This window comes from Arachis ipaensis, chromosome B03 (assembly GCF_000816755.2).
Source record: "Arachis ipaensis cultivar K30076 chromosome B03, Araip1.1, whole genome shotgun sequence".
NCBI lineage: Eukaryota > Viridiplantae > Streptophyta > Magnoliopsida > Fabales > Fabaceae > Arachis > Arachis ipaensis.
Window position 1 is genome coordinate 131041747 of NC_029787.2, and position 12680 is coordinate 131054426.

General features: G+C 35.3%; 3 protein-coding genes across 3 annotated transcripts; 1 reads left to right on the forward strand and 2 right to left on the reverse strand.

Annotated features, from left to right (window-relative positions):
• Positions 1136–2532, forward strand: LOC107631573 (polygalacturonase inhibitor 2). Its single transcript, XM_016335063.2, has one exon. It carries the CDS (start codon positions 1269–1271, stop codon positions 2295–2297), a length of 1029 nt encoding a protein of 342 aa, XP_016190549.1. The 5' UTR covers positions 1136–1268; the 3' UTR covers positions 2298–2532.
• On the reverse strand, positions 3225–7297 carry LOC107631571 (alpha N-terminal protein methyltransferase 1). The gene is made up of 8 exons (XM_016335061.2): positions 6981–7297; positions 6662–6806; positions 6481–6539; positions 5882–6001; positions 5603–5704; positions 4894–4948; positions 4286–4383; positions 3225–3701 (listed from the first exon to the last, which is right to left on the reverse strand). The coding sequence occupies exons 1-8, from the start codon at positions 7245–7247 to the stop codon at positions 3576–3578; spliced, it is 972 nt and encodes a 323-aa protein (XP_016190547.1). The 5' UTR covers positions 7248–7297; the 3' UTR covers positions 3225–3575.
• On the reverse strand, positions 7577–9486 carry LOC107633864 (probable serine/threonine-protein kinase At1g01540). The gene is made up of 2 exons (XM_016337461.2): positions 8146–9486; positions 7577–8010 (listed from the first exon to the last, which is right to left on the reverse strand). Exons 1-2 carry the CDS (start codon positions 9398–9400, stop codon positions 7655–7657), a joined length of 1611 nt encoding a protein of 536 aa, XP_016192947.2. The 5' UTR covers positions 9401–9486; the 3' UTR covers positions 7577–7654.

The window sequence follows — 12680 nt, forward strand, 5'->3', positions numbered from 1 at the left end:
ATGTTATCAACAAATTTACCGTCGGAAAAATCCAAGAATAAATCGTTGCGGGTCATCACCAAAACGGAGTGTTTCACTAATTGGAGTTACTGTCGAAATTTTTCGACCGTAAATGACGCGCCAATTTTTTTTCTCCAAATATTACCGGCGGATTTATTGTCGGAAACTAAAATCCACTGGTAACTATTCAACCTTACAAACTCGACATCGTTACCAACATTAAATCTGACGGTACTTATTGCTTTTCTTGTAGTGTGTCCTCACGGCGGCGCCACTATCTTCTTCATGGTGACGTTGGAACCGATGTTCCTCTTTTCCGACGTCGATCAACATCTCTAAATCGCCGATCAGCATTTTCAAATTGCTTCTCACTGACGCAGCCAGTGTTGGCCAGTTGCAACCGATGCTTCTCTGACGTTGTTCTTCTTTTCCGGCAGATTAGTTTTTTGACGGTATCCTATAGATCCAGCTCTATCACAATGAATCTATTTGTTGCCGCTGCTCCTGTTGTATCTATTAGGAATCGCCGATCATCAGCATCTCTAAATTGCTTTTCACCGAAGCGAGCAGCCACTGCTGATCCCTTAGCAAGTGGTGATTCCTTCCTTTTGCTCCACTGCAATGGATTTGGTTTTTCCTCACTACTCAACCGCAACAAAAAAATGTTTTTTGGCCTTGTTTTTTTAATATTGCTATTGTGGTAAGAGAAGGAAAGTTATGTACTTTACTAAGTCTAAATCACATATTAATATTTTTATTTAAGACTTCTTTTAAAAATATTATTGCTACATGTCACCAAATCATTAGTCGATCAATTTTTGGCCTTTCTTGGCCATTACCCTAATTAATAATATGATTTTATGTTTAAACACAATCAATCATATGAATTAACTCTTACGTAGGTTCATGATTATAAAAAGAGTTATGATGATGGCTTATTGAGGGACAGATCAGACTGGTACAATTTCAACCACTTGGAACGGGCCATAGCCGCAACATCCATCTATTCCACAGAGACGTATATATATCAATAACTAGCTCCTTTATTGTAAAGCATTTTCATATTCATTCATTTTAACATCTTTGAATCTCAATTTGCTGTGATCCCTATTTTCAATTAATACCTAATAAAGTCTTATTTCATCTTTAAATTAAGTTGACTGTTTATTTTTAACGAAAAAATGAAAAAACAACTCGATCAACAATCTATATAAAGGGACAGTATCTCATGCATTCTACTCAACCCAAACAAAAACAAAACAAGTCGCATGCACATTAACATGAACATGGGAATCACCATGAAGCAGCTACTAGTCTTAGCCATAACCACATGTGTGCTCACATATCCAGCGCTCGCCGCCGATAAATGCAACCCTCAAGACAAGGCGGCCCTCCTCCGGATCAAGAGCCAACTAGGCAACCCCTCTGATCTCTCCACCTGGAACGCCTCCACTGACTGCTGTGGTGGCTGGAAGGGTGTCTCCTGCGACACCGACACCCAAACCTACCGCGTCAACAATCTGGACCTCACCGGCATCACCCTTCAAAAGGCCACATCCATCCCTCCCTCCATCGGAGACCTCCCGTCCCTCAACTTCCTCACTCTCTCCCAAATCACCAACCTCGCCGGCACCATCCCCAATACCCTCACAAAACTCACCAAGCTCCGCTACCTCTACATAAGCCACACCAGCGTCTCCAGCACCATCCCTGATTTCCTCTCCTCCATCAAAACCCTCGTCACCCTCGACTTCTCCTACAACAAGCTCTCCGGCGCTCTCCCAGCTTCACTCTCTTCACTCCCCAACCTCGTCGGGATCACGTTCGACGGGAACTCTCTCTCCGGACAGATCCCGTCGTCGTACGGGTCGTTCTCGAGTCAGTTCACTTCGATGACGCTGTCTCAGAACAAACTCTCCGGAGTGATTCCGACGTCACTTTCGAATCTAAACCTGGCAATCGTGGACCTGTCAGGGAACTCTCTGGTGGGTGACGCTTCGGTGCTGTTCGGTGCGAAGAAGAACACGCAGAAGATCGCGCTAGCGAAGAACGGGTTCGCTTTCGATATTGGAAAGGTAGGGTTTTCTTCGAACTTGAACACGCTTGATCTGAGGAACAACGGCATCTCCGGGACACTGCCACAGAGCTTGACTCAGCTCAAGTTCTTGAAGAGGTTTAACGTGAGTTACAACAGTCTTTGCGGTCAGATACCTCAGGGCGGGAACTTGCAGAGATTCGATGCTTATGCGTATGCTGGTAACAAGTGCTTGTGCGGCTCTCCTCTTCCCAGCTGCTAAAAAACTCAATGGATTCTTCATCTCTCGCTCTCTGCTCAATGTTCAGTTAGTTTATGTTGTTCTGCCGACATTGGGGTGCTGGATGAAGTATTTGTCGTACTTTATAGTTCCACGTCCTTTTCATGGCAAATAAATTAATAAATAATAAATAAATCATCTGTGCTTGACATAGGGAAATAATATTTATATTCAAGATTTGAGACATTAAATAATATCCATTTTAGTATATAAATTAGATCAAGTGTGATCTACGATTACGATGCAACATGATAGACTAAGCCATAACAAATGTATGGTTTTACAAGAGAAGTGCTAAGGACCAGTAACTTTTGTAATTTGTAGTCATCAAATAATCATCAATAATGATTTTAATGGTATGAAATTGGTGTGAGATTTCATCCAATAACTCACTTTTTCTTGATGGTTACATACTGGCCAAATTTAAAAAAGCTGCTGGTTCCTAGACTTTTCCGTTTTATAATTTATATAGCAAAAAAAGTACATGTTATCGCTCTAACTAATTGATACGATAATAAATGATTCTGCAACAAATCCCGGATAAATATTATGGAAAGAATGTGTGTGTTGCATATAATTTGTGTCATAAATAATTTTAGTTTGCTCAGATATATGATCCTATCTGATTAATTTGATGTGTTTTGTTTTTGTTTTCTTTCTTATTTGTTTAGTACAAAAAAAATTAAGAGGAATGTTAGAGACTAACAACATTTAAAATTTATAGTCATCAAATAGCTATTAATGAGGCTTTTAATGGTATGAGATTAATGTGAGATTTCATTCAATGACTCACTCTTTTTTAATGGTTACATACTAGCCAAATTTTTCCAAAAATTAATTTGAGTCCATTGTTATAAGCATTTGTTGAGCAAGTGTCCATTGCAGAGTTGCGAAAGCAAACACAAAATCTTTTAAAGGGGCCCCACGAGAGTCCTTTTCTTCCGTTGGTACTCATTTAATCATTTTGACTTATGAGGATAACCGAGTGATATCACTCACACCGGAGTTCCGAGCAAAATGTTACAATCTTATAGGTAGCTTAAAAGAGGAAATCACCTCACTAGAAATCTTCGGGACCTATCGGCTAGCAGATGCTAGATATGCCAAAAAATTTGCATTTCACATTACAATTATACAAGCTTACTTACTGTTAAAATGATGACAGGCATAGAAAAACAAACTAATACCTATTCTAAGATAATAATAAGAGTATTATAATAGTATAACATGGATATCATATCATATCAAACAAGTTAGTCATCACTTGATGATCCTGGGCCTATTAGCTTGTGACTTAGATCTGGTGCGGTTAACCTTCTTTGGAACATCTGTGGTTAATGCATACATCTTCACAGCGAACAATTCCTCCGGGAATCCTCTCTGATCCTGTTACAATTAAAAGCAGATAAGAGACTCTAACGATAAGGCTCCAACCTTATTTTTATATAAATACGTGTCCACGAGAAATAAATAATATTAAATGACGACAGGACGTGGCTTGACATAGTGGAAAAGTGCATAACTAATTAAGAAAATCAGCATCTGGAAATAAATACCTTGCAAGGTTGAACTATGACATATTGACAGCTTGAAATATGATACTTTTGTTCTAAGAGATAGGCCAGGAGTTTCTCAAAGATTTGGAGGCCAACACAGAATATTATATGTTAATCGTGTCTCCACTAAGGGGAAGTAGAGAAGACCAAGTGGATAAAGGATTAAAGAAAAACATCTTGGTTTATTGACCTTTTTGGCACAGACGTGTTAAATTAAAAAACCTCTAAAGGCTACTTATTATTAAGTTATAATGGTCATCAAACATAATTGAAAAATAATAATATATCTAGGAAGCATTGGTCTAGTTTATCTCCAATCTCTAATATAACCAAAACTGGAACATTAAAGAATACTATATCAAAAACATTATTGAGGCCGGTTGAGCCTCGGCAGGCACATTTGGTTTTGAATACCTTTGATTTGTAGACATGCAATCCACATCGAGAAAAGAGTTCCTTGAAGTACAAGTCAGATCTTGTAACGCTTCGATCTTCATTATCCAGCACAAATCCTGCAAGGAGCAAAGTAGAATCCAAGATCCAAAACAAAATGGTAAACTTTCAATTTCATGTTTCAGATAAATAAAATGACCACAGCCACTGAAATTACTAACATCATATGAAGGGTCAAATAAAGTTTGGGGAAAAATCAGAAAAAGCAACAAAAGAGAAGCTAGAAACTTCAAAGTTAGATAACCTACATTATCTCATGCAATTTTTAAATAAATATATTATGTGCTTAGAAGTGGTCAAAAACAGTTTTAACATGTAATCAATTATTCTCTTGGACTGTTCTAAGCTGTATTATATGACTTTGCCAAAAACGTCTCATCCAAAGAAAATGTGTTGTGATATGTCTTAAGTCTTAATTCGGTCAAGGTTTGGGACTTTGGATATATACTGTATTACTGTATAGATTTCAGAACAGCAAACTAAGCAAATTCTTTGTTGAATGTTATACATGAAGTAAATCATTTACTGTGAACGGAGGAAAAAAAATAAAAGCACCAACAGTAAATTACCACTTCTAGCAAGATTCTCCTTCAAGATGAACAATCCACCTGGTTTGAGGCCAACCTAAAGAGTTGTCAAAGCCATTAGCATGGAAACATGAGACAGTAGTGACAAATTTTATAACTTCATTCAGTACATGTGAGAGATAACAGATATAGTAGACATATCCTGCATACTTATGTGAATAGTGAAATTAAGAGAGTGGAAATGATTGAGTCCACAGTATTCAATTGAGACAGATATAATAACTTCAACTCAACACACATCACAAATGTACAAATTAAATGAAAGGTAAGGGTTAAGGAACACATCAAAGTTATAAACCTTCAGTCCACAATAACATTATGATAAATTACAGATGACAGAAATATACATGACAGTTTATTCTGTATCTCTGAACAAAGAAACAGAGAGACTCACTCATAGTGAATAGCTGAATACATCACATACTATTTATAAATGGTAACTAAATTCTTATTATGTTATCATCCAATGAAATATTGCAAGAATAGCTAGCTAGTACCAAGGCAAACCACATATATGATAAATGCCAACCAAAAATGACTGATGGATAAATATGTAGACTTGAGTAAATCTATAATTCTACAGAACCTTCCCTAATTCAAATTAATTGCACCAAATGTTCTCTGGAGGCACTGTAAATGCTCTGATTCCAGAATAACAAATATTAATAAAACAAAAAAGAGAACAACTTACCTTTGCCCTCTTGAAAAATGAAACAAAATCATCATCAGTTAGATGACCAATACACCATTGAATCCATATTACATCATATCTTCCAGATTCTGGTGTAAAATCCTACGACAGGAAATGCAAGAGCTGTTAAATGATGAATAAAGTAATAAATCGGCTTTGAGGCTATAAAATGTGTAGTTGGCCAACAAGGCAACAAAACATGTACTTATCTATCATGGGCACAAGGAGGGGAGTATGGGGGGAGCAATCATTAAATACCTTAAGGTGAAGTACACATACCTGAAGAGGAACACAATAAAAATTAACTGCTTTGTGAGTATCTGAATTCATATGATTTTCGGGGCCCAAAGTTTGACGTGCAGCCTCTAAGAAGTGTGATACTGGCTCAAGAAGATCAACCTGAATTTTTTTTAACAAGAGAAAATTTAGGGGGGAAATTGTTCAATTACTTTAAATATATCAAGCTTGAAAGAGTTCCAAAATGAACTTTTAAAAAATCTATATTTTATCAGTAAAAAAGTTATAGACACATGACATCTGTAAGAGAGGCGCAGTCAAGCAGATATGCTAGGCATATAGATTAAAACAAAATAAGTAAAACCTAAACTGCATTACTCATGTGCCAAAAGCACAAAATTAAATTAGGAAAAGATGAGGAGAGGAAGAAGGGGGAAAATAGCCACAGACATTGGCAATTTTAGGCCATGGATATCAGTAACATCAAACTAAAAAGGACATATGCTCCAACTAATTGTAGCACCAATAACAATAAGTTTAAATATGCATCAGTTGATGGATTACAAAAGAACACAAGTTGCTACAGCTAGAATCAGACACAGTATATAAATGCAATGCAAGGATGAAAAAGTCTGACAGACCTCATTGAAGTGTCTTATTAACAGATTTTTTGTAATTCTGCCAATGCCAGAACCGCAATCTGGAATTCAATATATTGCTTATTAGATCTCCCATGAATAAAAAATTCAACATTTAAAGCAGTTATACATTCCATGAAAGCAGGTCTCCTTCCCTAACACACTAAAAAGGAGGAGTGAGTACCAAGAGCAACAAGTGGTTGGTGTCTAGCATCAGCTGGAAAACGTTCAGACAAAATAATCTTCAAAAACTCCTCACTGCATTTGATATCAGGTTCGTTCACATTTGCAAACCCTCCCAATACCCCATCCATGGATGCCTCAACACCCTGCTCACACAATCCAGACAAAGCATAAAAATAAAAACAAAAAATCACTACAAGCACTCAACACTATCCAATAATAGTTCATTCATAACCTTCCCATGATAAACCCAGTAATAAAAAAGCATAAAGGAATTGAATTTAGCTGAGATATCATAGAAGGGAATGGAGGAAGCGTACCTCCCAATAGGAGACGCCGTTACGGTACCAAAGGGTCTTCTTGTTGGGGTCACCGGCTTGCTCGGTCCACATCTCGTCGGGGCTCTTGAATTCACGGCCATCGGAATCTAAGCCGGCGGCGTCCATGCACCTAATTCGACGGTTTGGAGGGAAAGACACAGAACAACGATGACTACTACCACTACTCAGACTCACACAAGTGCGAAGGAACCCAATAACAGAGCATTCTCTATTACTAAAAGCCCAATTTGCTTTCATAACCTTCATCCAAATCACTCACACTTTAGTTTTATCAACCCAACAAAAAGCAAATAAAATAAAATAATTGATGTCCTATTCAGTGGAAATATCTCAAAAGTTATATACAACTAAGAGGTTTTTGTAATAACAGTTGACAGATTAAAAAAGGACTTAAATTTAAGCTTTTGTTAAATAAATTTTAGGTCTTTCTCATGGTTTCATACGCTTCTGTTTTACAAGAGTTTATTTCATACATAAAATACACAAGGATTAGATATAAAATTATCTCTAAGAGTGTGTGTATTATTTATACACCTAGATATTGACATGCAAAAAGGAACCGAGAAGAAATATTAGACATACAATATCATTTCTATATTTCTAATGCTAGTTTGAATTTATCTCTACATAGATAGAAGTATATATTTAACAAGTTATGTCTTGTGTCCCTTAAATCTATGGCCTCCATGGGATCTTGTTATTGTATGATTTGCAGATGGCAAAACACGGGTAGCCTTGTAGGCTCTGGCAATGCTATTAGATATGAAGGCCAAGCTCGGTTGCTCACTGTTTGATTGGTCTATGCACATTAATCCAAGGGATACAGCCTGTTTAACTTGATGAAAACTAGTTTCACCTAGTTCCATTCTCTCATCAATCATCTGTTGCAACTCTTCAGGATCAACACTTCTCATATACTTAATGAACCCACTTGCATCCCTTTCAAACTCTTCTTGACCCTTCCTATTTAGTATCACTTGCAGCATGAATACACCAAACTTGCATATATCTAAACCAAATAGAATAAATACTGATTAGTGATTACTAGACAAGCCATAAAAACAGTACTATAACAATAATAATAATCAAAGGGGAAGAAAATAAGAAATTATGATTGTGTATGGTAATTGTTTATTAATCTTACTTCTTGTAGTACTAATGTTATGATCTACAACTTTGAACCTTGAAATTAATGGTTCCAAATCTTGAGTCAATAGAACACTACTTGTGTTGAGAACATAGTCAACTTGAGGCCATTCCTCCTGCAGATACTGCATGCATTCTACAACTCCCATTAACACTTTGACTCTATGACTCCATGGTGGTGGAGCAGACTCTGATAATAACCACATTTCAACATTCTCCTTTCTTGTCCATTCTGTGATAACAGCCCTGAATTTTCTGCTCTTACACCACCCTAGAACCCTAACAAGGTTCTTGTGGTCTAACTCAGAGAGCACCTTGCATTCTTCAACAAATTTACGATATCTCTCCCTTGATATCTCATCCCAATACATCTCAATTTTCACTTGTGTGCCGTCTCTCAAGACCCCTTTGTAGATGTGAACAACATCACTCTTCCCTACTAAATTCTTGCTTGAAAAACCAGATGTCGCCGCGTTTAGAATTGCAGGTGTGAAGGTCCTTCTTCTTTGAAGTTTTCTCGGAAGAAAATCAGGCCTTTGAAAACAAAGCCATGCTAAGAAAATCACCATCAGAATGACAAGGATGGGAAAACCAACCAATAAGATCACAACCTTCAATGTGAAGAACCTTCTGTGATCCAAGAGTGCACCAGAATGAAGAAAACTTGAAGAATTAAACCTTTTGAAGAACTGTGAATCAGATAGTTCTTCACTCTCAGAGAAGCAGTTATAGGATAGGTTAAGGAAAGTAAGGTTGGTGAGAGGAGTGAAACTCTGAATTGGAATATCACCAGAAAACTCATTGATGCTTAAATCAAGAGCATGTATTTGAGTGCAATGAAGAACATCAATAGGAAAATTCCCCTTCAAAGAGTTGTTTGACACATCAATGGAAACTATGGTTAGGGGGCAATACCTCCAGAAGAATTCAAATGACAAGTAAAGAGGTGCAATGTTTGGACGGTTTCTAAGATCAACTTTGGGGAAGGATTCTATGCAATTGGGGTTCTTTGATTCATTGCAGAGATGGCTAGCAACAATGGTGTATTTGAATATTTCGTCAAAGTTCATGGGAGAGGAACTGCAGTACCTAAGCGAAGGGTTATTGAGACAGTTTGTCATGATTGTGGAGTTAAATTCTGGAGGTGGATGCAAGTTTTTTAGGTCTTCTAACACTGTTCCACATAGTGTCATGGAGCATAACCATAACCATGATAGAATATAGAAGTAGCAAGTTGCAGAAATGGTAGCCATGAATGAGTTCAATCTTTTTTTTTTTTTCTTTTCAGTTTAACAATTATTACTCAATTAACGTCCTAATAACGGTTGGCAAAGAAAACTGAACTGTAAACAGGGGAATTTCATGGGAACCAAAAGAAGAAACATTTATTAGTAATTAGTAGGAAAATAAAAAGAATAAACAACGGAAGAATGAGTAAAATCCTACTTCCCCTTGTGTTGCGAAAAAGTTTGGGAGAGACTTTGGGAACATAGGGATTCATAATTATCTTTTTATTTTTCAGTGCATTTATTTATTATTTTTTAATTATTACTAAAATAAATAAATAATTTTAGATATAATAAATATGAATAAAACTCTAGGGTAAAAAATTTTGATATGAAAATAAAATGAGTGATATATTTTAATATGGTAATTTTTGGTGTTTTTTAAAATTGTGGGAGTACACAAATCGGACCCTCCGATTTGTGTTTAAAAAGTTAAAAAAATTCAGAGTACACAAAGTATTAAAAAATTTGAAAAAATTCAGAGTACACAAATCGGACCATGCGAGTTGTTTGATTTTAAAATTTTGCTTAATAAATCGCATGGTCCAGACTTGTGGTTATTATCAATTTTTGTATGAAAGGAAGAACTCGCATGGTCCGAGTTCTATTCACTGACACCACATGATTGTGAAGTACCTGTATTCCCCACATCTGAGTCCAACACCATTTTTTTTTCCATATTCAAATTAAAAAGTGAAAACTCTACAATTAAATAAAATATTTAAGTAAATATAGAGAAATTATGCTATTTGAGTAGAGATTGTAGATTGAATCTCTCTCCTAACTTAACAAATTGTTGTACACCTTATTTAAAATCAAAATACGAAATTACTTAACATTGCAGGCAGGGACGGACGTAAGGGGGCGAGTGGCGGCCTCGGCCCCCAACTTTTTTTAATAGTAATAAGTTATTATGTATACTTTAATTTTTTTTAAAAAATATTTAGTATTTAGTCTAATATAAATAAAAGTTCAATCTAATTTAAATATTAATAATTTTTAATATCTAAAAAATAAATAACAATATTAAAAAAATCTGAAAAATATATTATTACTAATATTTTTTAATTAAATAAAAATTTTTAAACCTCATAAGGTAAATTTTTTTTCTTCTTGTGGCCTTTTTTTATTCGTTTGGTATTAATTCTCTCTGTTTCAACTGCTACAATTAAGAGACCTTTTTCAACTATGAATATTGTGAAAAATAACTCAGAAACAAAATAAAAGATGAATTTCTTACTAATTGTCTTTTAATTATATTGAAAAGAAAATTGTTGAAAATGTTGACACAAATTCTATTATCGGTGAATTTTATGATACAAAGAATCGACCACTTTATTAGTAAAAAGTATACACATATTTTTTTACTTTAAAATAACATATAATAAAGTTATTAGAATAACTTATTTATAGCATTTTTTAAGGTAAATAACATAAATAAACTAAATGACCTTTAATGTTTAATGTTACGTAAATATTCTAAAATAAACTAATCTATATGTATGTCCTGAATGATTCTATATAAATGAAAGAATTTACACTTTTTAGTAGTAAATTGAATCAATTAAATTCGATTTAGTAATGATTCTATATTAACATTAAAACATAAATGTCAATAAAAAATACTCTCCATTTGAATTCAAATAAAATATCTAAAAATTAAAATGAATAAGAATAAAAATCTAATTTTCGTATTTTAGTTCAAATTCCAGAAAATCTATATTTTTATAAATTTGTGAATTTAAAACAAAACAATAAATAATTTCTAAAAATTTATTAAAAAATATTTTTTGATTCATTATTAGTATTTAAAAAATCATTACCGGAACTTTTGATATTAAAAAAATTAATATAAAATATAGCCTTCTTTGACTATTATTGAAGGATTCGAGATTTCGAGATAAAAGAGAGGGTAGTAGGACCTGATAATATCCCGATTGAGGTTTGGAAGGGCCTTGGAAGAAAAGGTATCAACTGATTAACCAAGCTTTTTAATGAGATTTTAAAGTCAAAGAAGATGCTTGATAAGTGGAGAAAGAGCACCTTGGTACCTATTTACAAGAATAAGGGGATATACAAAGTTGCGAAAACTATAGAGGAATTAAGCTCATGAGCCATACCATGAATTTATGGGAAAGGGTGATAGAACGGAGGTTGAGAAAAGAGACATAAGTAACAGAGAACCAATTTAGATTTATGCCAGGCAGATCCACCACCGAAGCGATATACCTGTTAAGAAAGATGATGGAAAAGTATCGTTGTAATAAAAGGGATCTATATATGGTGTTTATTGATTTGGAAAAAGCGTACGATAGGGTGCCAAGGGAGGTCTTATGGAAGAGTCTTAGAAAAGAGGAGAGTAAGGATCGCATATTTTCGTACAATTAAAAACATGTATAATAGGGCCACAACTAGTGTGAAGACTCAAGGTGGTGTGACAGAGGAATTTTCTATTGGTATAAGATTACACTAGGGATATTCCTTAAGTTCATATCTTTTCACATTAGTCTTGGAAGTACTTATAGAGCACATTCAAGAGCCTGTGCTATGGTGCATGCTTTTTGCCAATGATAGCGTCCTTATGGGAGAGTCAAGGAAATACCCTAACAAGAAGTTGGACTTATGAAGAGAAGCTCTAGAAGTGTATGGTCTGCGCATAAGCCGTAGCAAGACGGAATATATGGAATGTAAGTTCGGTCTGAGAAGGAAAAACCCTAATATAGAGGTGAAGATTGGAGAAAACATCCTACGAAAAGTTAAAAGTTTTAAGTATATTGGGTACATTATACAGGATAATAGAGAGATTGAACATGATGTAAATCATAGAATTCAAGCAGGTTGGTCAAAATGGCGGAGTGCATCTGGTTTTATATGCGACAAAAAAGTGCCTTTAAAACTTAAAGGTAAATTCTATCGCACTGCTATAAGATCGGCTATGCTTTATGGTACGGAGTGTTGGGCGGCTAAAGGGGAGCACAAACATAAGCTGAGTGTGGCAGAGATGAAGATGTTGAGATGGATGAGTGGTCATACGCGATTGGATAAAATAAGGAACGAAGATATAACGGAGAGAGTTAGTTGGAGTAGCATCCATTGTGAAAAAGATGGTAGAATCGCATTTCAGGTGGTTTGGATATGTGAAAAGAAGACTGACAGAACACCCAGTCAGGAGGGTGGATGAGATGGAAGATGGATAAAGGGTGAAAAGCAGAGGAAGACCTAAGAAGACCATCTATGAGGTGGTCAA

Bases quoted from the DNA above. Each gene is read 5' to 3' on its own strand.
- LOC107631573 (XM_016335063.2), top strand. From the start codon at position 1,269: ATGCACATTAACATGAACATGGGAATCACCATGAAGCAGCTACTAGTC.
- LOC107631571 (XM_016335061.2), bottom strand. From the start codon at position 7,247: ATGAAGGTTATGAAAGCAAATTGGGCTTTTAGTAATAGAGAATGCTCT. The intron at 6,807-6,980 runs GTACGCTTCCTC...TTGTGTGAGCAG, and splicing joins ACGGCGTCTCCTATTGGGAG to GGTGTTGAGGCATCCATGGA. The intron at 5,705-5,881 runs GTATGTGTACTT...TTCCTGTCGTAG, and splicing joins TTTATTGTGTTCCTCTTCAG to GATTTTACACCAGAATCTGG.
- LOC107633864 (XM_016337461.2), bottom strand. From the start codon at position 9,400: ATGGCTACCATTTCTGCAACTTGCTACTTCTATATTCTATCATGGTTA. The intron at 8,011-8,145 runs GTAAGATTAATA...TATTTGGTTTAG, and splicing joins TAACATTAGTACTACAAGAA to ATATATGCAAGTTTGGTGTA.